Below are 25,167 nucleotides of genomic sequence, written 5' to 3'. Positions count from 1 at the left end.
CCTGCAATTGCAAAATTTCACTCAAATTAACACAGACTGATCAGGAAGATACTCAAAAGACCATAAAGAGGTCCAAAATACCACAAAGAGATGGGAAGGAACTGCAAAGAGACACAAAACAACCAAATTAGACACTAAATTATCTCAAAGAGACCCAAATGACTACAGAAAGACACAAACCAACCACATGGAAACATATAATGACTAAAAAGAGACACAAAACTATCTTGAAATAATGCATAATGACTAAAAAGAGACTGCCAAGTCTCTGGCTTGCTCCTGTAGTTGAGGAGGTGGTTGGGCCCTTTGCTTATGTGTGCCCATTGGCCCATTGTCTCATAGTCCACCAATTTATAAAGTCTCTCATTACATGAATAAAAATAAAGAATTTTGTTATTTTTTTGCATTATTAGTAACGGAAAATATAATAGATTCAAAACAAGTGCAATTTTAAATGATTGGCTTTGGAGGATAAAGAGAATACCAGTTATATTTATGTGATAGGCATGATTCGACATGCTCCATATTTGATTTTGGGCATTTCATTTGATGTTTGATGTCTATGGTTGTCAGTGCTCAAAAGAGAATATTGAGTACTTGGGGAACTGGGTCATCTTTGATGAATTCAAGCTGTAAAATGAAAAATAGATACATACAGATAAATTGGTAAGTAAGGACATGTCTCGTATGCATAGCTTAAGTTGGCCCTTTATAGTGACGGCTGTAAATGATGTCCAGCACTGATAAAACATCAAGTCTTGCCTGTAGAAGATAAATTGCTCTGCAGTGGTTGCCCTCCCAATCTCTCCTCTCAGTTCTAAGTGAGTCTGAGCTTGCAGCCATCTGTGGCTGCAAAACCTGTAGTTCACTCTGCATGGGTCCCACAACTGTATATTTGAGTAGGAGATGGTAGTTAGTAGCCTGTAGGCTCTTCCATCAGTAAGGCTTACCTAACCAATTGGGGCAGAATTGCAACTGGGGCGCAGCGGGGTGCAGATATATCTGAAGGCTCTGCATGCTCTTATGTTGGCTTTGTTAATGTTCAGGGTTACACCCTGCATTAATGCAGCTGATCAGAGAATTCGCCACAGGCATGGAATATCTAAGAAAAGTTTGCTGCTGCATTGATAATACATCATGGAACTCGTGCCGGGTTTCAGTTCACGTTTTACTATGAAGAGAGGCTAATTTTAGAAATATGGAGTTTGGAGCATGACCAGTGTTTTAATAAACTGTTATTGTTGCATTAAATTAAAGGTCCAGTCTGTAGGATTTAGTGCCGAGTGTGTAGGAGAACTGTGGTGGCCTTAGCTTGATTCGATGGATTCGAGGCCAATTTCTAATCATGGCTAAAAGTAGAATTACACCGTCCGGGTCCATCATGTGATGCCATGGGGCCAAAAAAGGCTTTTTCTCATAGACTTACATTAGGAAAGAGATGTCTGTTTACATTTAGTAAAATGCCAAAACCCTGTAAAATGACTCGTTTCACTATTGGTATTTGATCTATTTGGTGCAATAGATTAAATCCTTTAAGCCCCATTCAAGTTATTGGAGGGCTAAACAAGAAGATAGCCAGTCGGCCAGCGGAAATTAGTTGCTTGGCCATGTTCATTCCTGCTCATTTTGCTCTTTCGTGCTGTAAGTCTCTAGTGCGCTTGCGGTATGGGCCACATAATGCAAAAGATCCAGGTAATTTCACACTGTGTAGGAAAAAACATAACTATTTTAGCCTTATGCGCCACTGAGCAACTTTTATAAGAATGCATGGGGCCTTGCCTAGACTGTTTTATCCAGGTTGTCTAATATATTCATGATCAATAGTCAGGGTCTTGTTTGTCCATTCTGGGCTACTGTAGAAACAACATGAGGGATTCTGTGGAAGAAGTCCCACTTCATATGAAGATAAACAGCTCAGTCCAAGGTAAAAAAAAAAAAATACAATTCTTATTATATACTCATGAAAACATAGTTCTACTGTAAATAATATATTCTATTACTGCCTCCCTAAATCCTACACACTGGACCTTTAAAAAAGAAACAATAAATAACAATCAATAACAAAACTGCATGTAATGCATTTCTGTTTCACTCAGGAGTCATGCACAGACCACTTAAACTTTAACAGTCAGTTAAAGAAGCAAAATCTTTTGAGGGTTTTGTGCAGTCAGAGTCCACATTAGTGTGCATGGCCCTTATTCTTCTGGCCAGCAGCCATTTATAACAAATGAACCCCTTGCTCACCCTCTTTCAGCCCTGTTCATCTGCCAGCAGAATTTCCTTATTCTGCAGATTTCTTAGAATTTTTTTCTTGGAACTGCGAAGTTGTCTTCTGCAGCAGAATTACAGGATTTCTCAAAGAAACAGAGTGTAAAGGGACCAATGCCTCGCAGGGCCCAAAGAGCCCATTCTCTGCGTTCTTGGAGTGTTTTCATATGAAATCTCATGTTGTGCAGAAAGGTCTGAAAAAATGTGCTAAGCTCCTACCTGTAGAATTTTCTCTCAACAGTTGTGACTGTTTAAAGTTTGAAGTTTGCAGCGTTTCAATTCCAACATCAATATTATTCAGCAAAATAAATAAAAGAAATAGCCAAGTCATGAAGTCTTTTCATCTCCAGCCTCTCTTGTCACTTCTCCAAAGCAAGACAGCTGCTGCTGTCATTCAGAGTCTGTGGATGAAGCTCCCACTTTCATAGTCCAATAAAAACACAGATGCCGGCTACAGACAGCACGGCTGGCTGTCAGCGCACTGTGAGCATGGCCACCGGTTTCGTGCAGAGTTTATTGTGTTGTGGTTCATTGTGCTCTGCTTTTTAACGTTCTCCGCACACACGAGGAACTCATCACAGCTCACACAGGGCACACTGATTGAAGCTGCGGAGGAATTTCTGGAATTGCTTTTTCTTTGGCGAAAGTTAATTCTGAACTGTTGGAAGAGAGAGAGGACGGGGATCAACAGGGAGAGACAGAGCGGCGTGATCGAAAGGCCGTCTCTGCCCTGTTTGTATGACTCAGTGGAAAATGTGCTTTAGTGAGTGCGGTTGCTCTGAAGCCACAGAGGTGCTTCCTGGGGTGAGCTCGAGCCCATTCTTAAACCCTCACCTCCCTCACAATGGGCCAATAGTTTAATTAGCTTTCTAACAGCGAGTGTTGGCAGCCTTCCCTCTCTCTGTACCCCACAGGACTTCTCACCTCAAACACCGTCCCCTACTGGTTGGCTGAGGTCCAATAGACAGTGCCACTTCATATGATCTTTCTCTCTTTTACTCTCTTCCTCTAACTGCAGCAAACACACTTAGTTTTATATTTTTATTGTGCAGCATGGCAATGAAACACACATTTGATTATTTAATTTACATGCCATTAACACCTTAGTGTAGATGATATTTGATATGTAGATTTTCTCTACGAAAAGGCTCATCTTTGCAATTTTTCCTGGTGTGAATTGTATATTCATGGATTTTTTGTAACATCTGACGTGTGCGACTCCAAACCAGGACAGGATGGATATTCGTTCAAAATGGTATTTTCCACTCATAGAGCTTTGAGTCTGTCTTCAGAGTGCTGTGACTGAGGCATGGATAATCACTTTAAACAAGTTTTTTTTGTTCCCGCCGTTTTTACTTGGCCTAACATTGCTGGAACATGGTCCTCATATCGACTCCCCCTCGTCACTGATGTGCCCTGCCGGGTCCCTCCATCCTGCCCCCCCCCGCCTTTCCTCTCTTCACATTGACAGCAGACAGTCACTGATAAGTCCCCAAGAGACCAGTAGCAACACTTGCCCACACTTCTTTATTATGTTTGGAAACACACAGTGTGACCCAAAATCAGACCCTACGTCTTTGTAATGCTGGTGCTTTTCTCATTGTGTATCTGGAACTCATCACGGCTGAAAAAATGCAAACCACAGATTGATGTGGAGTATCAGTGGGCTGCTAGGTTGGCCGGTACTGATTTTTACACATTCCACGTCTGCTGAAAAGACCAGCTGAACTAACAAAGTGTAGTCTTTCAGTCTGGATCTTTCCGACATCGTCGCTGCAGTGCAGGAGGACCAGCTCAGGGTGGGTAAGGTGACCGAACGCTAAACCAATAACAGTTGAAAGCCACATGCGCAAGCAGTGACATTTACGAGAACCCTCTTAGACTTGAGGTCAGTTTAATCACTTCACTGCTTCACCTCTGAAGAATGGAGGAAAGAGTGGGAATTAACAGAGTGCCGTGACAGTTAGGACAGTTTTAGGTTTATTTCTCTATGGCCGGCTCCCCTCAGATTGAGTGTGAAAGCACATCCTCATGTGTGATTGCTGGATGTCTATTCCCATTTCTCTTCACGTCCATCTTTGTTTGAGTGACGGCTTGTCTGCGTCGCGTCTTGGCCGTGTTTATCACACACATATAAACGATGCCTACAGACGCAGGCGCACATGCAGACGCTCGGGCATGCAGACATGAGCACACACTGGACTGACCACTTGGCTCCAGCCACAGCGAGATTGATGCAAAACACCACGCGACTGGGCAGGTGGCAGCTGCACCAGGAAGTAGGTCCACAGCAGGCCAAAGGACCTTGTGCTCATAAGAGCTGCCCGGATACGAGACGATCAGGTGGATGTTGACGGCTGGCTGGGTGGCAGCCCAGAAAGGGTGGCAGAGCAGGTGGAAGCTGGAATAAGAGGAAGAAACTGTTAAAAGGTGAATAATAAGCACGTGTCCTTAGTTGAGTTTGACTTTTTGCCCTCCGAAGCATTTGATCTGTTTTCCTTTCAGTTGTTTTCCTGTTGACATTGTTGTCAGTCAGATTAGCATTGCTGTTCAGAAGTCGCCCCACAGGACAGTTACTGAGTGCACAGAGCCATCTGGAGCACCAGGTTGTCTTTTTTTTTTTTACAGCAACCAAAGCTGCTCCCTCAGTGTAAGTTCACACGTAAACAGATAGGTGTGTTGCTTTTCCTTTAGTTTTTTTCAGGAGTTTAGAGCTGCTTCTGAAACCACACTCAGGGGCACAACGGTCATGTTTGCATCTATTAAATGTGACCCACTGCATTATGGTATTGTAAAAAAAAAAAAAAAAAAAAAAAAAGTAGTGCGCGTGTCATGGACACTGCTTTTTTAAATTTCATTGTCAGAATGTTTGAGGGCCACTACAAAATGTATACACTTCATACTCAAAATTCAGATTCTCATATACAATGGCAGGGTGAAAGAACATTGTACTGTACAGTATAAAAGAAGGGATTTTGGACACAGCCAAGGTCTAATCTGAGGTCCAAACCAATGTTATAAAAAGATGGACAACACATCTCCACTTCCTCCCACTGTACAAAATGAAGCCAAAACATCCTGGATGTAGGTGCTGCCATCTTGTTTCAGTGACGTCATTTGGAGCCAGTATCTGCACAGTAGTGGAGCCATGGTACCGAGGTCCCGCCCATACACCCGTCCCAGCCAATCGCAAGCAGCAAGATTGCTTACGAGCACACATTTGGTACACATAGCTGTCAATTATGATGTTGCACCTCCTTTTTACAGCATCAGATAACTAATTAAAACCCAATGTATCAAAAAAATCAAACACTAGAATGCACAGCAGCTTGATAAAACTACCTAAGCCATCTTTTGGAAAAAGCTTGTGTATTTTGACACTCTGGGAGTGAGAACAGGCTGTCTGAACACTGTTGTTGTTGACTTTTGTGATCTAATTGTAAAATGGCACTAAATATGTTGTAACACAGCGATTTATGTCCTAAATATTACTGCATCTTTGCATTAGTTTTCAGTACATATTTTCATGCACCTGTTTAGTGCTGTGAAGGCCCTGGCATCTTGGCTCCCCCTCTGTGCACCAGCAACACAGGTGTCACTACATTTCTTCACTGATAATCCCTTAAAATGTCAAGCCTAAATGGGAGGATGCCCTTTGCTTAGCTGCAGAGTCACCAGACTTATTTAAATACTCCTCAGCTGTTGACAAGCACAACACTATTGTGCAGTCTAATTAATTAGCTGCATGTTTTTGACTCAACAATCAACACCTTGTTTGATATTTGTGACATTTGCTGTCATGCAGAGTTCTCGCTGCCATTAATATGACAGATTTACACGGGCGGTTGCTGCGTCAGTTAGCATTAGACTAGCTAAGCTGTAGTTAAGAACAGGTCCTGTTAAACCTTTTATCAGTTATGCATGCACATAAACACCAAGTTCATTGTGATTTGTTTCTCAGAGACACTGAACAGCTAATTTCTTAATCAGCTTTTTTTTTTGCTTTTCTCAGTTTGAAGTGTGCAAGGCTCATTTAGAAAAAAGGTGATGTTGTGTATTTCCGAGCCCCAATCAACTGTGCTCCTGTCAATCAAATGTGATCAAACCCTCACAATCCAGATGTAGCAGATTAGCCTTGAGTGTCAAACTCTTGATGAATAATCACGATGCCCCCCCAAACGTAAACTTTGATTGCTGCCTATGCTGTCATGAATATTTAATGTTACAGACAAAAATTGAATTACAAAAATCACTTTAATGTGCACAGGTTCAGCAGACACAATGCTGCACTTCAGCGTCAGTATAAACTGGTAATTAAAATGGCAATTAAAATCCTGGCTGGTTTCGAAGAAAAACTTGCTCTCTAACTTTAGATAGATAGATAGCTGGATCTTTATTTCGAACACACACAACATTTCGGCAAATACAATACTTTAAGTATTTACATTTTTTTTTTTTTTTTGCATAACATGCAAATAACCCTTGGTGTGTGTGTTCGACACGACTTGTAGGATTTTTACATATTCCACAAAACTATGACTCTACCAACTGTTCTAGCCTGTGGTGCTGTTGTAGGTGTTCTGGTGATTAAAAGAGCTCAGCTTCCTTTTTAGTGCTCACAGCAACATTTTGGAAACCAGTGAACAAAGGTCATGTTTCTCAGTTGAGTAACTTTTGTAAAACTGGTTCCAGATCAGGGATTAATTACCCAGAAATAACACTTTAAAGGAAGAAAAAATGTCTACCCTTTGTCTCCTCCTCATTGATGCCAAATGTAGAAAGCAAGACACACACGTTTTGTTCTACATGCACGACTGGAACAAAAGGGTTGTGATGGAGAAAGACTGAAGTGAAATGCTTGCCTCCCTTCATGTGATCCTATTCGTGGGTTAGTGGAATTGAAAGGCTGCAGGTTGTGCAGACAGCATTTGGCTGCCTTTGTGTTAGTGGAATTGACAGGCAGCAGAGCAGTGAAGCTGCTACAGGGTATGTGGTTTAGCAGAGTTGATAGACACCAGTTTTTTTGTTTTTTTTTTTCTCCGGCAAGTCGGGAGGCTACAGGCAGTTTGATTAGGATGCACAGTCAAATGAAGTTAGCGCAGCATGTCAGGAGTCGCATGGAATTGGTTGAGATCATTTAGAGTGGGAAAAAACAGAGTTTATGTTTATGTGGGAGATTGATTTCTTACCCGAAATTATTGTGGACATTAAAGTCAGACACTGTACTTGTGACCTTTGAATGAACTGTTAGGGTGTCTCTCATATGATGGCCATCACAGAGATCATCTGCACTGCGGGCGATCTGATAGAAATCACACAAGAATGACCCGTCTCTGAAACAGAAAGGGGGCTTTCTAACTGTTGCTACTAAGCCAGTGAATGAATCAAATATTTACTTTAGCTACTCAGTTGTAACAACAACACACAGGAAGTGTCAACATGCGAAAATTCTCAAGTCAACACTCTCTTCGCCGTTATGCATATCTTCTACTGCAAGCCTTTACCCAGGGACCTGGAGGTGCAACACATTTATGATTAAATATGTATCTTTTTTGACACATCATAATCACCTCTTAAACAGATTTGAATTACATCATAGTGCAGAGAATGCAATAATAATATGATTCATAGTGCTAAAATGGATTATGAATCATTATGATTAGGTCGTAACGTATAAGTATTCAAATCAAAAACAACAATTATTTCTTAAGTGAGGTGTGTCATAGTGTTGTATTTGTCTCCTTTTTTATGAGTGCTAAATCTGGCCGATTACATCATGTTTGTCAGAGTAAATATTTTGGATCAGGTTTTTCCTTTTTTCATTGAAGGAATTACTCAACAAGTTTAAGATACTGCAGCACACATGACACTGATGGGCTCAAATACTACTTTGAAATTGTCTTAGCTGCATCTGCAGTCAGGGTAAAAATAATATTGGCATGTGCTTTCATAGAAATATAATCGGACTATTTTCAAATGATCCAAAGGTCCAGTGTGTGGGATTTAGGCATCATTTGGCAGAAATCGAATATATTATATAATCTGTGTTTTCTTTAGTGTATAATCACTTGAAACTAAGAATCATGGTATTTCTTGTTACCTTAGAATGAGCCTTTTATGTCAAAATAGGGAGCAAGTCCTCTTCCACAGAGCCCACCATGTTGCACGGCCATCCCACAATATATTCTGGAACGAATAAACCAAACACTGGCTCCAGCAGCCCACTCCTATTCCAAACTCATAAAATACTGCCACTTTGACAGTACTTGTGGCGTAAGATTGCAACGCCAAAATGTGGACAAAGAATTATTTTCATTATCGATTTGTTCCGTGACACCTTTTTTAAAATGTCTTTATCATTTCCTACAATTGTATCTTGCTTGGCCCCACAATCTCTGGTGGTACCACTCTGTTCTCAACGCTGCCTCCATTAAAAGGCACATTATCACAGCATTCTCCACCGTCGCCTCATTTGTTCCCAGGAAGCGTGCAAAAATTGAACGGACTAAATGACTGCAGTATACGGACAGAAGGCTCCATCCCAGTCTGTACCCTTATATAAATATGAGCTTAAATGAGTCCGGGAGGTGTTTTGCAATCTACAACCTTAGCTCTAGATGCCACTAAATTCCACAAAATGCTCCTTTTATTATATAATAAGAAAAGAGATGGAAGATAAAAACAATTAAAAATAACTTTGACCAAGATTACAAATTTTTCCACATCAAGAGATAGAGTGTGTCTACATTCATTTACAGTCTTTATTTTGATGAATAATAAAATAAACCTGACGAGCTTCAGTTAATCCTCAAACATATGTTTAAAACGACAAAGATCTGATGTCAGTGAACATCTTGGTACAGCGTGTATACATGGACGCACAGTATGAGTCCCACATCGAGAAGCACACGCCTCCTTAAAGGAATCAAAACATTGTTGTGTAACCCTTGTTTCAATCTGTTCCCCACCAGAGTCTGAACACGTACAAGGTCCTCATTTTTTTAACCCCTCAGACACCCTGAAGACTCTTCACATGCCTTCATGCTGACAGTAAAGAACTCTGAGGCCTTTCAAAATACCTAACCATGACCAAGGATAGACCATACAGTCATACAAGTATTACTATTCATGAATACATTCACATACTTTCACGTTTAATATTTTTTCCACAACATCTCAGGTCTTTCATTTTCGCCTTGAATACTATTTAGGTATGCAGTCTATCCTGCTACTAACAAACTTCATTAATGCATCAATCTTTTTTAAATTATTTTTTTATTAACCAATTAAAATGTAGTCTATGAAAGGTCAAAAAATGGTTTAAAACAGGAATCACAATTTTCCAGACCCTAAGGCGACATCTACCTCCACAACTAACATGGATTAATCTGCTGCTGTTTTTTTTTCTTAAATAAAATGTTCAGAGCGCAGGTCAGCCTATTCAGAATCCTATTTTTCCCAAACATTTGTTCAAATCCAAAAGATGTTCCGTGTACTATCACATATGATAAGATGAGCAGATTTTTTTTTCATTATTTGGTATTTTTGCTTGAAAAATCACTGAGATGATTAGTGGATTATTGAAACAGCTGCTGTATAATTGTCTGTAGATTGACTCATCAGTTATTAATTACAGCTACTAATGTAAACCAGAAAGAAGCAGCAAATCTTCACAGTTTAGAAGCTGAAACAAGCAAATGTTTAGCATTTCATCAGTTATCATTGACTCAGATGCAAATTCATTTTAAGTTGATTTATCAATCATTTAATCCACTGATCACTTCAAAATCAAAACAATGCAGTGTTTGGCTAAATGAAAAATTTCCAGACTCGTCACATATCAAAAGTATATTATATAAGAGCCCTCCTTCTCAGTTGCCTCAGTCCCTCATTGACGTATACAGTGTGTTCTCGCCAAAAGACACATATCTTCTAGTCCTTCACCATATCAAGGACCTCTTCAACTGCATTCTGCAGACACTCTGTGATTATTTTTTTCTTTTACTTTTAACTTACAGTTGCAAATGAGTTCCTTTTATATGTCGCTGAAATCTAAAAGAGCATTTATGGAACCAGAGCCTTAAATGAAACAGATGTTGGAAATGGAGCCACTAGACAGGAGAGATTTCCTCCCGTTAATTAAGCTGATTTGTTATATGGGCCTTTGCTGTCACAATCCACTTGTGTCTTGTCTTCCGTGGAAGTGAAGATAAATGCAAAGCGGAGATGAATGCACAGCAATCCAGTCCTACCTGAAAAAGACATCAACTCAAAATAAACTCACATTTTGAAAAAAAGAAATTATGATAATTAACTCCTTATCAGCAGTGTGAACTGAGATTTCTCCTGCCGTAGGGGGTAGGAGACCCACAGGAACTGGGAAGTGGAATAATTGATGTTTTCTTTTTTTTCTCTGAGATTGAGAAACAGGAGACAACAAGCTCAGATTGCTTTTGTCTTAGCGTCCTTGTTTTCTCTTTGTGTTGCCCTCAGAATAGCACAGAAAGGGCTGGTATTGGGAGAATAATATTTTTGACTCTTATTCTACTGACATCCGAGATACTTTTATCATCAACCCACCATCAAGGATGAAATATTGTACCAGCCCTAAAAAGTGAAGGCAAAATTAATTTCAAGATGAATCACAGCTGACTGGTATCTTAGGATTCAGAGTGAATACAACTGTAGGAAGCCTTTGTGTCATTGTTCACCCGCGGAAGATGAAAAGGAAAGTGTTCTTGAACTGTGTGCCTTTCCTTCATTTGAATTACAGTATGGAAATTATGGGGGGAGGGTCAAAAAAGGGAGAGAGTTATGCATTTTTTCTTTTTGCTGAGGGGTAGGTAGCACCCTTTACCTTTTTATCATCCCAGAGTTTTCAGAAACAGAATATACCTGGGTCTTTGTTATGAGTAATTGAACATTATATCTCCAGACAGCGTGTTATTGTCACTAGTCTACACAGAAGCTTGGATCTTCAGTAGTTGGTGTGTCAAAAATGTTGAATGTGTTATGTATTTATGGACTAAAATAAAAAAAGATGGATTGGATATTAGGTAGGCAGGATGCATTATTTTGTTGTTTGCAGTTGCTAATCCCACTCCTATTGTTCTATATGGGTGCTTTGTGAAAAGTATTATTCCATTAAAGGGGAACTCTTATTTTATACATGAAAGTCTGTTTACAGGGTTTGGGGTGTACAACTGCGTGTGTGTAAAAAAAAATAAATAAAATAATTGACATATGCTATAGCTCCAGTGGGAGCTGAGTAAAGTCTGATATACTGCCTTAATAAAGAAGAAAGCATTTCTTTATTAGTTCCTCAAGGTGACATTCAATTTTAAAAGTGATGTCACTTGAGTCAGTGTTGGTTGGGGCTACAGACTACATGTTCAAAAAAAATTTAAAAGGAAAAAATAATTTTGGAGGTGTGTTTATTCGAGTCTGCGAGAAGCTACATTGGGGGCAGGGCCCTATTCATTCCTATGAAAATTTACTCAGTGGCGCGTAAAGCCAAAAAAGTTCATCTTCCGGGTATAAAACTACTTTCCTGTGTTGACAGAACAAGCATACTAGCATTTCCTTTAACCTCGCTTCTCAGCCGCTGTGCGTCAGGCTCACTCATGAGTGACAGTGAGAAAATAACTCTGGACTCAACTGTTTTTGCATTTTAGAACTTTTAGGACATAACAGTTCAAATAAGGGCTATTGAAGTGTTCATACTGGGAAGTTGATGTACCTAAAAAATAATCAACTGATTTACTCTCTTTCACAATGTAAGTCTATAGGAAAAAATGTTATTTTTGGCCCTGTAACATCACAAAATCAGAACACCACAGAGTCCTGCAGTGGGTTGGGAACCTGCGGGTGACCTGCAAAAAAATGGTGATAAGTAGGTGGTATTTCATCTTAATTTTATTTCGGGGCTCAGTTCTGGGTGAAAAAAAAGAACATTGGGGTCGGATCGTGGGTGTTGAATGATAAATATATTAAAATAAGATGAAAAGCATCACAATTTAATTTAACGTTTTAATCCTCTGACTGCTGACTTTGTGTGTCAGCTCTGTCTTCTGCGCCAGCTGGAATTTAAGAGCGGCTTCCATCAGGTGCGTTACTAACAGGCATGTTAACTGTAGGGATGTGCTGCTCAATACTATGAGAATATACAAAAAACATGTATTTGATGTTATTTCCTGAATTACCTTCATTGAAAAATATAATATCTTAGTTTCACATGTATTCAAAGTCCTAAAATGATCACTTTAAATATGCTGCCTATCCAAATTATTTAGCAGCTCATGGTCATTATAGGGTTCTTATAGGCAGGTCAGGTTGGGTTGCAGAACTGATTGTTCATATGTGAAGGTGGCGGGGTTGGTGCGGTATTGTATGTCTTGGCTGTACCAATTCAGTGGTTTCATATTATTATTATTATTATAATACTGGGGCAAGGGTAATGCATTTTTTTTTTAAAGTTGCGGGTCATCCTTTTTTAAACAAAAAAAGGCAACCATGAAGTTTAGTCATTTTCATATAGTCCCTCATTTTCTGACAGTGTAGTCTGTCCTGAAGCTCAGCACCTCTACTGTACCTGTTCACCTCCTCTAGCCCTTTCTTTTCTCAATCTGCTTCCTGGCCCTCCCTGTGTGACCCGGGCCCATCCAGCCACCTGGGTTGAGTTATTAATGCCCGGGGAGGCAGAGAGATGATTTCATTGCGTATTCAGGTGAGGGGATGGATGGCTTTCAGAGGCAGCCAGGGGAGTGCTGGGGAGGAGAGCCTCTGTAGAGAATAAATATACCTGTCTCCTGCTGATGCATCGGGCCACACTCACTGCAATGCAAATCAGCCGCTCTTCTCCCCCTAACTGCCTCCAGTATTACTCACCCGTTCCCACCTGGATCCCCACCAGCCAGACACTCAGTCACCCAGACTCAGATGAGGCTTTCTGTGTGGAAGAGCTCTCAGGTACGGGCTCTCTTCCCACTGTGGTTTGGTTCCCATTTGTTGACGATGATCCGACAAGCATCCGTGGCTCATCATCATGCTGCATTTCCCAGGTGACTTCACAGGTTCTGGTGTTCATTACCTATCCTGGCTGCCAGATAATTAAGGGCAGAGGCTGGATTTGACATTAAAGCAAAGGTTGTGAATGGTTTCTGGGGGTGCACAAATCAGCTATTACTATTTTTGTACAGACTCTTTTTTAAGTGTTTTGGTCTGTGTCTTGAAATTGGCTGGTTGGTTTCAATCTCTCAACATTCATCTCAGACAATAAGGACTGGAGGTTTTTTATGTCCGGGGCCAATGAGTACACAGCTGTGTGTCATCACTCTCATTTTGTCTGATTTTTTTTCCCTCTGAACCTTCCATGTGCATGTTATTTTCCAACTTGAATATTAATTTCCTTTTTTTTTCAGTTTAAAAAAATAGTTTGACTTTTTCAGATATACACATATTCACTTTCTTGCAGAGAGTCAGATGGGAAGCCAAGCAACACTCTGTTTTTGTTTGTATCTGTAATCCTGGAGGCCAGGGACATAGAGAGAGGGATTCCAGAAAATACAATAATGATCATCTCTTCCACAAGACTAATAGTACGCAGAAGTCACAGTTCAGTTCATACCCCGGTTGAGGAGTCACGGTTTGGTGCAAGTTCAGTACAGGAGGAAAAAAAATGCATAAGGATCCCTTTCTTCTCATTTATTCGGAGCAGACAGAAGTTGGAGTGTCAAAGACAGACACAATTATCCTGCAGGGGGCTGAGGTAACATTTTGCCCACTGACAGCTTTGGTGAACTTTTTTCATCAAGAAAATTAGAAACATTTCAAACACTTGTGTTTTACACTGTATGAACACTAAACAAACACTTTCCCAAAGGCATCAGGTCAAGACAGGCTATGCCGTCAAATGTGCTCTAACATGTTCACTGTGTTCCCATAACCTAAAACAATACATTATTTTTTCCCGCTACTGCTGTGTTGTGATTGGGTAGCACTCGTTGGCTCGACATGTCCTTGTGTTTGGATAAAAGTGAGTGTGATAAAAGTAAGTGTCACGTGATTTTGCCGTTGGCAGGAGTCATGGGGGACTCGAAACGGCCAAGCGTCACCTACACTGGGTGGACCTGGTCACTGGGTGGACCTGGCCACTGGGTGGACCTGGTCACTGGGTGGACCTGGTCACTGGGAAAGAGAGCTGTGAGCCTACATTAGACTGAGTAGCTGAGTGAGAGAGAGAGAGAGAGCGAGAGAGCACATATGATATACTGATAATTATTTCTCTTTTCCTATAAATGAAATTGTGCATTTTTGGAATTGTTGTGTCTCCAATAAATCACATGGTTGTTCTTCACTTTCCACTTGGATCATCACTTTTATTATGGTGTTGCCGAGCACGTGTGCTGATGATAGAAATACAAGGTGCTCCCTTGCCTGTGACTTATTGCCTTCATTTTATAGTCAGTCTTTAATACAAAAATAGAAAGGATCCTAGTCGTTACTTTACCACGCTGACATTAATATCAACTTCTGAGGGGATTAAATGAAGATCATGAGCACAACTTTTCCCCTTTTAAAATTACAAATGCTATTTTAACTGAAATGCTTTAATTTCATAAAATTTTGCCTGGTCTGTTTTCATGTACAGTTCTCATACCCTTTGTTTCTCTCTGTGGCAACAAACTGAGTGTAATATGTTTATTGAATAAAGTGACAGTTGGGAATACATGATTTGCTTAGAAGTACGATACATGAACAAGGGGTTAAATTGAGTTGCATTCCCTCTGTAGATATAATAATATAAAACATATTTATATTTTGTCACCTTAGAATCAAAAGGTTCTATCTGACATTTTTGTCAAAACTAAGTTATTCAGATGTTTTTAATTCTGTGACAGCTTATTAACATTATGTGAGATGTTTTTTTGTTTTGTTTTTAAGTTATAAGGTGAGGAAATCATGATCATCCCCGAGGGGCAATTAGTTTTGTAAAAACACAGCAATTAAAATGTGCAACACAAACAGACACAGCGGGTTACACAGAATTGTTACAAGCCTGTTTGGACTTTTCATTTGAAAACAAAAAGGTGCATATCATTTATGCTATTTGGCATGCAGAACATCGAAGCTGAATATCCCAAAACCGCTTAAAACGCAGATAGAACTCCAAAATCCTAAGGTGGCGATTTTTTATCATTTTTACAGTATCAAACCCAGTAACATTGTTACATTGTCATGGAGTATACTTGCCTAAAATTAAAAATAAAATCGCAGCCTGCAGCATCCAATCACATGAACGCGTGGAAGTAGGCACTTAGCCAATCACAGCACCGTAAGGCGGGACTTGACGCAAACAAGGTGCACAAAAGTACCCGGTGTATTTTGAGTGAAACCGCGTGCACTAGACGGTTCGTGGCCACCGTACCGGGAGGATTCAGCTGGACTACACTACCAGTCACGGCCCCGTGTCTCCCCAGCAGGTAAACACGGACATTTTTGACCCACCACTGCATAGTTTGGTCTCCTGGTCCTCCTCTGTCACGTCTTGGTCCTTCCTCCTTCATGACCAAATACGAGAGCGAGTCCCATCCTCTTAGCTCAGTCTCGACAACAAAGTATTTCCCAAAATGTCAAACTGTATCTTAGCTTGACTCGGTTTCATGCTGCCAGTGCAGCCGGTTTGCACTGTGGTTGCGTATTAAAGTGTATTCTATTAGTTCAGCAACATCACTGTGATGAAACCTACATACATCAAAATTAATTAATGCCCCAAACTTGCATTTAAATAAAAAGATATGCAGTATGAGTCAGAATGCTCAACCTCCCCCTCCAGTGACTTCTATGCAACTCTTCAGTGAAGTCAAGGAAACATAAGGCTGAAGATTGAAAACAGCCTGAAAAATCTTTTATAGGCTGGCACTTTTATGGCAGTTACACCCTTTCAATTATTGATTGCACCATTTAAACTATTTATCAGTACTTCACCGGTCACTCTAATACATTTAAAGGTACCATCAAGGATTCTGCTTACTACATACAATTCGTGAGTTATTTCCATAATTTGTGGACTTTCTAAAGTGAACACAGGTCAGATTATAGCATGTTATGTGCATATTCTTTTACGTTTACTGCATTTACTTTCACACTTATTTAATACTGCAGGTTGGGTGGGATGATATGAGGATGTACAGAATGAAACTATACAAATATGCTTGCTGTCAGAGATTCTGCTGTAATATCTGTGGTTGCATTAGGTCCACCATGGGCAATTTTACAAATAAATGAGCTGCATGGATTTATGGCAATGTTGGATTTTTATATAGTGTTTGTTGTTTGTGTGTTTTTATATAGTGATGTGATGAAGCATCTGCATGTGTAAGTTATTTCATTAGCTAGATTACCAAAAACAGACATTCCTGTGTGTAGCCTTAGCCATAAATATCTTTTCAATAGATTTTTAAAGAAAATGATATATAGACATTGTGATATAAATATCCACAGACTCTGATAGAGGATTTTAATCATGCTGCACACCTCATGTTGCATGTAATTTATATATATATATATATATATATATATATATATATATATATATATATATGTGTGTGTGTGTATCATGTCTGGTACATGGTTGGGAACTGTGGTTTGTAACATGACGAAGGTTAAAGATATTTATTATTTTGTGCCTCCAATAAGCTGTTGTCCAGGAGCCCAGATATCTGTAGTTTTATCACCTGAGCTAATTTACTGCAGTATTTTCACACACAACTTTTCAGTACCCCCTGTGAGCGGTTGATATGACGATTTGGTACTCCAACAAGTACTACTAATTTACAATCTGTACAAGTACAGCCCTGTGGCGATGGACTCTGCTGTTTTATTCTGCTCACTCACTGTACTAAATCTTTCAGAAGTCAGTGAAAAGATTAACTGCAGTGTTTCAGATCAAAGGATTGCTTTCTGTATTTAATGACACATCATTCTTTTTCTTTGAAATATTAGAAAAGAAAAAAGTGTACATTTGAGATTGCACTTTGACAACAGCCTCCTCTTGATTTAGGTGGTCTTGACTGTGGCTCTAATTTAAAATATCAACAACTGTTGTTGATACTACAGGGCTTAGCCACTTCTGTGACTTCATCCCCTGCCTATTTTGTTGTGTTTGATTTATTCAAGTGGAAAGTTGTTTGGAAGAGTAGCACCTTAAATAAGCTTAGGCCAGCGTCCTTATGCTTAAAACATATGCAAATAAAGGGGATAAGCAGAGACTCTGACAATATTCACTGTGCATAGCTGACACTCTAATTAGATAGCGAGGCGAGGGGATTATACGAGTAAACAGAGAGCGATTCCAGATCTAACAGGAACGGCTACATGTGACACTAACAACTGATATGTGAAGAGAGCGATGCACAGCCTTGATTAACTGCACATATTAAACTAACGAACATTTCTACACTTGTCCCCGTGAATGTGGTGGCAGATTGCAGTGTCAGGAAAACAAGTCGGCACCTTCTTTTATGTCCGTATGAAACACAAGAGAGGAGACTGCATCCGTCTTCTGACAGTGTGGCTCATCACTTTCACAGTGTAAATCTGGAGTTTATTTTGGTTTGCTATAAAGCCAGACAGGTTGTGTGTTAATTTATTTATGGAGTGATCTGTGTTGGTTCACAGTAAACGGTGAGATTAGTGTTCAAACAGAGCGACAAAGCGAAAAAGTGACTGTAAAATGCTCCCATCATTATCATCTCCACACCCTTCTTTTCTTGCTCCTTCCCTCTCTCGTGATAAGTGTCCATGAGAGCTTTTTTTGGATGCAAGGAGTCATGTCGCTTGATGGCTTTCTGCTCTCAGATTTGACGGCTTGATTAGAAACATTTCGAACAAAGCACGTTTCTGAAAACATTAGAAGCAAAAAATAAGCCATGCAGTAGCTGATTCTGTCTTCATTATGTATTGACAACAGTTAAAACGTTTTTTGGGGAGCTCCGGAGGTGACAAGTCCTGCTAGACACCCCTGATTTGGATAAATTAGTCTTGATTCAACTTTATTCAGGAAATATTTTTGGAAGTGGATGCCCCATCTCTCAATAAGCAACGCAGCCCTATGCCGGAGTGAACTTTCATGGACATGTAGCACAACATGGAAGTGAAATCAGTGCTGTGTTTATTAAAAGAAGAGAGTGTAATACACTATTTTGTGCCTGTAATCGATGGATAATGTGATAAATAATCGTGCTCTCAATTTTGATCAAATAAAATTGTGATAATCAGTTTGTCCATAATCATACAGCCCTGTGGGTCCTGGGGACTCAGCAGATTGAAAACATATGAGCATCACTCCCTGCTCAGGTATCACTCCTACAATGAATGGTTGTGCTGCATGCTTGGCACCACAGCAGGCTGATTTTGGCACCGCTGATCTGTTTCAACAATGTTTCCTACTGGTATTGCATGTTGAAACAAGTGCTTCCCAGCATGATTGTGAAATTTTTATTTAGTTGTTCTTCCATTTTGCTCCAAAGAAGAGTTACAGCATGTTCTTATACATTCACAATGCTTACAAGCCTGGCAAGTACATCAGACACATCTAGGCTATTAGCAGATATTGTAATGATATTCGACCTATGATTTCCATAAATGTGTTCCACAGAATTTGTTTATCCATGCATAAAATAATGACTTTAAGTAACTGTACTATAACATTAAAAATTTAGATTGTGATCAAATGTATGAAGCTAAATTTAAAGCTGGGGATGTTTAATTTCAACTAAAAACAGTGTGAAAAACAGATCAGACTGTGAGACGTGTCCTAACCTCTGCCATAAAATCTTGGCACTGTCTGACTTTGCACTGGTCATTGCACTAAATTATGCTGTAATTATTCAGGTAAAAAATGGCCACTGACACCCCGCACACCCATCGGTCCTCCAGACGGAGCTGAGGAGGGAGTGTGTTTTGTCATGATAGATGAGCTGGATCCCTCCCGGTGTGTTGTGAGGAGATGACATTCCCGGGCAGGCAGCGCTGGCCTCGCATCCCGGCTTCCTTCTTCTGGATGATGAGACTCTTGTAGGGAGGAATCTGCAGGCTTCATTTACTGAAGCAGCGGGGAATAATATAGTGCCAGTGTTTGGATGTGTCAGGTCCCATATCTCTGGCTGTTCTATTAGAAATAGACCCCGGTGCGGGACAATTAACCCCTGGCCTCAGCAGCAGATCTGTGCAGTAACAGCCCAGCACGGGGCAATAAATCAAACCCAGAGGGAGAAACCCACACTCCCTCTCCTGCTGGTTGGCTGCTACTATCACCCAACAGACCGAGCTTACATGATGGTAGATATGCCTTGGTGTTATCGTATCGCAATCACTGGAGGTGCAAGAGTGATGTAATAGGTTTGCTGTAGGCAAGGGCACCCTGAGTGTGTTTGTGCTGCAGCGAATACGCCATGTAGGGAGTGTTTAACCCCATGGCCCAACTGTAACCCTTTTAACCAGTGATTCTTAAACTTTTTACACCGGCTGGCACCTCAGAAAACATCCTATCCAAGCAGGCAGATGTTAAAGTACAGTAGCACTGGCCTATCCTATTCAGCTCTGTGCAGTTTACGCAGGTGGCAGATTTAATCCTAATCACACAATTATTTATTGTTGACTCATTTCAGCCATGCTGTGCAAAAGGGTAGCACTAACCGGCACTTAAAGTCTTCCACACCACTTTCATACACAGAGAGGGCCAGCCCCTCATCAGGTGCTGTGGAGACCTTACTGGCGCTGCTCAAGTACCCATGAGCACTTGCGTTCAGTTGATTGTCATCCACTTCAGTTTCAACAGGACTGCTGGAAACATTCTCCTCCTGATTCACACTTCTATTCTAATATTTCCCATTTGAAATCGCAGTTGCATGTTTTTAAACCACTGATTTGACCTCCGCTCGCTATTTTGCCATCCCAGTTTAGCTTGTAACTATTACACATGTAGGGGCACGCTGCGTTTGTGCATGTTGAGCATGTAACAGGCTGATGTTTAAACAAAAATATCACAGGAAAGGAAAGAGATGTTTTAAATTACATTCAGGAACCTCACAGTTTAATATAATATATATTGCATACCACTAGTGGTACATTTACCGTAGTTTAAGGACCAGTGCTTTAAACAAACAGCAACAACTTCTTTGGTACCTCATGCTGATGAGACGAGGGAACCGTAAGTGCTGAAATGTGGATTTGTGGGTTTTAGGATTCATTATCGGGCTTCTCTATGGTATGCGCTGGGACCCCGTGAGCTACCAGGGTGCCCCCTTTTTTTTTTTTTTTTTTAAAGTTTAGCCATAAAAGTCTCTGACTGGTTCAGTGGTGATAAACTAATGTACAGCAGCAGGAAACAATGGGTTTGCATCAGCAGTACCTTTAGATAGAAAGATAAAAAAGGCAGAAATGTAAAAGGGAAATAAAATTTCAAACTTAAGACGTTCAGTTACTAGCTTCACAATTAATGGGAGCTTTCTCTCTAGTCTTCAAAGCAGCCTCGCTGAACCAATAAGTTTTATATAGTTCAGTTTGGGAAAGGGAATTCTCACTGTCTCTGTGCACCCTGGTACCAAGCAGGAGCACAGTGGAGTCAGCGCAGTTATCCCCTGCAGCTAAAAGGCATGTATTCATGGCTTGATGCAGCACGGCACAATTAAAAGAAGCTATATGCAGCGTGTGGAAAAACTTTCCGAAAAAGAGAGCTGGCTTTAACTTTTTTTTTTTTTTTTAAGTATGAACCAAAATGGTTTTATAGTGTCATGTAGAAAACAGGAGCACATCTATGTTCCCAGGGTCCCAGGTTCCTCTGCTAAATAATGTGTTTCCTTGGTCAGTTAAGTGGAAATCCGCCACCCACAGCTTACAGCGTACTGATGTTATACTCCTTGAAACCTACGCCTACAACAGTTTTGCACATATTTTTACATACTTCTTATTTTCTATTTCTGTTTTCTGATCTCTATGCTTATACAATATTAGAGCAACTGTAATGTGTCCCAGTTACCCTCTAGGGATCAATAAAGTATTTCTGATTTCTTACTTGACTTTAGGCATTGATATCTTTGCAGAGGCGTAATGGATTTTTACCATTCAAACTGCAATTGAAACGGTTATCTCCTTTCGTTCTTTTGTCATTTGAACTGCAAAGATACAGTAGCTCTCACCGATGTCTCACAGTGAGGACCCTGGGAACATAGGGAGGACTCCCAGAAAACTGTCAATACCAAAAGCTGGCGTTGAATGCGTGGTCTTCACCACTTTCTGAATCAGATGTTTTCTAAAATGGCAAACCGGTAAACTTTGGTAATTTTAATCTTATATTAAAGGTGTTTTTAAGGACAGCTTTAACCCTTTTGAAACCTGAATCAACATCAATTTTCTTCTGCAGTGTTCAGATGCCTTTGATTTGAAACGTTGAAACCTGAGCAAATTGGTGTGATTTCTTTAGAAAATATGGAAAAAGGGCAATGAGCAACTTGGCAGGAAATGTCCTACTGACAAGAATGTCTAATGTGACAAAAAAAAAAATCACCTGAAAAAGGAGAGAGAATTCTATAGATATTCTATATTCAAAATTATGTCACAAAAATATATTTATATATTATTTTAGCACTTTTTCATTTATTTTTATTTACTTTTCTTTTTAACTAATTGTCAGATTTTCTTTTGTAACTTTTACTAATTTCTTGGTAATTTTTTGGGGCCATTTCTTGTAAAGTTGCTTTTTTGCCCTCTTCCTATGTTCTTGGAAAAAAAATGGCCAATTTGCTCAGGTTTCAACGGGTTAAACAATCTTGCATTGACAATCATGGCATATTTTATAAAATTTGTACAGATGGGTTTTTCAGAAATACACGATTATATTTCTCACACTGCATACACTACAATATTCATGCCTAAACCCAGATCTAGTTTTGGCATCAAAAACTCTCCAATGGTACCCAGCTGTATAATATCAGCTCTGTCTCATCTTCCCTTTGTCCTCCATTTAATTTGGCCTGTAACATGCCAAACCAGCCCAACAATTGCAATAACCTGTTCATGACTTGAAGCTGTACTATCTTATACATCGGTAATAAAACACAGAATTATGAATCCTCACTGTGGCGAGGTCGGCGTTTTTTGTCTGCAGCCTGTCATATTGAGACCATTTGTTTAATGGCAGATTAGAGAAAAGAGCGAGCAGCAATAAAGCTGTAGACCACAGGGGTCACCTTCAGGAGCTGCTCATGGTTATTCCTATCATTAGCATGTCGTGCGTCGTGCTGTCCTGCTCCAATTATTACTGACACGGGCTCTGGTCTTATGACTGGGCTGTTCAAACTGCCCACTGTTAGACTGTAATTCTCACACCGATGGACTAATGTGAAATATGGCAACAGATGCAGAACTGAAGCACATTATTCAGGACCCAAGGGCCATTAAAGCCATAGCTATTAAATATAATTTGAAAAAATTAGCTTTTTGGCGTGTGGAATAGCAGGTTGTGAGGTATTATGATAATCAGTACATTCCCCAGGGTGCCCGCTCTCCCCAAATGTTATTACTATTTGTATGCCTTTGTGAATGGGCTTTGGGATATGTAGTCTTGTTTGTGGATGCTTTATGGGAGGGGTAATTCTCCTCAGATGCAGGGGCAATTATAGCTTTGGCCAGGGTTTGTGTTCCTTTGTGCGAGTCTGAAGTAATTACAGCTCATTGCTTGATTTGTTGTTGGTCTGAGAGTATTCGTGCACATGTGAACACAGTTAATTTAATACTGTTTTGAAACACACACCCGTGTGTATGACATGGGATTGGGGACTCACATTCAGGCTAGCATTGACAACATCAAGCTGATGCTAACAGGCGCTGCTTTTAATTTCTGACACTGTCAATGTTTTTCTTTCTGTAGATTTAGCATTTACAGACAGTCTGTAGGTCACCTAAAATAAACTCATGCTTGAATTTCATGTTCACAATAGCAAAGAATTGAATATTTATCACTGGTTCTCATCAGTTACTAACCTTGGGTTATAATATTATTCTTTAACACTTCAAAAAGCCTTATATACCATAGCTGAGAGGCATCAGAGCTGTGTGAAAGCCTGGGGCAGCAGTGTTGGTTGGCTCAACTGTTTTGACATGTTAACGTCAATAGTAATCACAGGTCATGGCTTTGGTCTTAAAGTGCAGAGAGGTGGTCAGTGTGGCTTCAGGGTGCATTACCTTGTCATTGGTTAAAGTGTGCAGTTAGTAGTAAAAAAAGACATCTTGGCTGTGTGACTTCTTTCCCAGTTTCCATAAGAGGAAAAAAGAAAATTTTAAATTTAGGCACTAAGGCTCTGTTACGTTTGAGAAATATTGACTGTGGCAAGAAGAGTCATTTTTAAACATCAAGTCCAACATTTTTGTGATCCAGCTCTTAAGATGTGAATATTTGCTGTTTTCCTGATTAACGATGAATATCTTTTGGGTTTTTGACTAATGGTCAAAAAAAAAAAGAGAAACTGAAATGAAAACACAAAAGAACTGACAGATTAATTGGTATTGACATAATTTACATCACAAGTCTTTGTCCTTTATGTGTAACAATCTTTTTAAAACAGAAAATATGTTATAAATGTGCATGATACATTTTTGGGGTGGGGAAGGAAATAGATACAGCATTGTACTGTGATGTTTTGAAATGGACAGCTTTGAGCTACAAAGCCAGCCTCAGCAATTTTAGAGCTGAAACACACCTGTTTAAGTTTTTTTGCCCACATTAGATAAATAAATGTATCCAATAGTGCCAGTGTTCTGTTTTCACACACTTATGAATGCATATACAATTTAAACTTTTGATAGCTTACTAGAATAATAAAATAAATTGCTTTTGCTGCAGTAAAAATAACTGAAATGAGATGAACAGACATTATCTTATTAGAAAAAACACGTTCACAAAGTTTTCCTGGAAAAAAGATAATTAAGTGCAAAATGTGTTATTGCAATACTTAATATATTGTAAAACGTTTAAAACTGCAATAATATTGTATCATTATTTAAGCACTTGTGATAATATTGTATTGTGGAGCCGCTGGGGATTCCTACCCATAATAAATGTGCATGTGTTAATGTTGTTCCATTCACTGATGACCATTGTTTTAATTTTCCTTTTTCCAGCGGCAGGCTGCACATTCGAAGAGGACTCGGACCCCAATCTGTGTGACTTCACCCAGGGGGAGGAGGATGACTTTGATTGGCTGCTGTTTCGGACGTACAGTTCACCTTATGCCAGCTCTGACCTCTTGCGTGGTAAGTGCTTCTTTCTCCCGCGGTTCTGTGCTTGTCTGTGTTTTTCAGGCTGCAGCCATTTTGTGTAGTTATATTGCTGCAGGCATGCAGATTAGACAGAGCTGACCAGGAGCTTGGCTTGCTATAAATCTGAAACACTGCAAGTAAGAGTTCATGGGGCACAAGGCCAGAGGCGATTATTTCGAGACGTGCCAGCAGTTGGTGTGCGCTTCTGTTTCTTTTTTAAATTGTCTGAGAAATAAATTGACTTTTGTTTGTGCGGCCAACTTATCAGAAAAGTACGACTGTATGCAAATCAGTCTTTCTAGATGTCCAGCGTCCATTATGCATCGGCTTTAATGAAGCACTCACCCCAGTTTTGTCTGCTTCCTGCTAACCCCAAGGATAATTTTATGTTAACCAGCCTCACAGGACTAATGGAAACCAGCATTTTCCTGCCATCATGCTCTCTACTGGTGGTTGCCAGAGGGAGATGGCATGCATAGTTTATAAGGCGCTCCTCCATCTCTGCATTAACAAATACCTACAGGGATCTGACAAAGAGAAGAGTGCTGTTTCAGCTCCTCAGCAGAAATATCAGTGGCAGCA

At 39.9% G+C, this 25,167-nt stretch overlaps 1 protein-coding gene across 4 annotated transcripts in view; it reads left to right on the top strand.

Annotated features, from left to right (window-relative positions):
- ptprub (protein tyrosine phosphatase receptor type Ub) overlaps window positions 1-25,167 on the top strand; it is a 191,324-nt gene that overhangs the window by 35,507 nt on the left and 130,650 nt on the right. For 3 of the 4 annotated variants that reach the window (XM_042489528.2, XM_042489526.2, XM_042489527.2), the window contains exon 2: window positions 24,448-24,579. In XM_042489528.2, coding sequence (XP_042345462.1) covers window positions 24,448-24,579 — 132 coding nt within the window. Of the gene's footprint in view, window positions 1-15,597; window positions 15,750-24,447; window positions 24,580-25,167 lie in introns of those variants that run through there. The other variant, XM_088084093.1, reaches the window with a different exon arrangement.

Source organism: Plectropomus leopardus, chromosome 11, assembly GCF_026936395.1.
Source record: "Plectropomus leopardus strain MGB_pleo_1.0 chromosome 11, ASM2693639v1, whole genome shotgun sequence".
Classification (NCBI taxonomy): domain Eukaryota; kingdom Metazoa; phylum Chordata; class Actinopteri; order Perciformes; family Serranidae; genus Plectropomus; species Plectropomus leopardus.
This window is presented reverse-complemented; position numbering and strand designations above follow the sequence as displayed.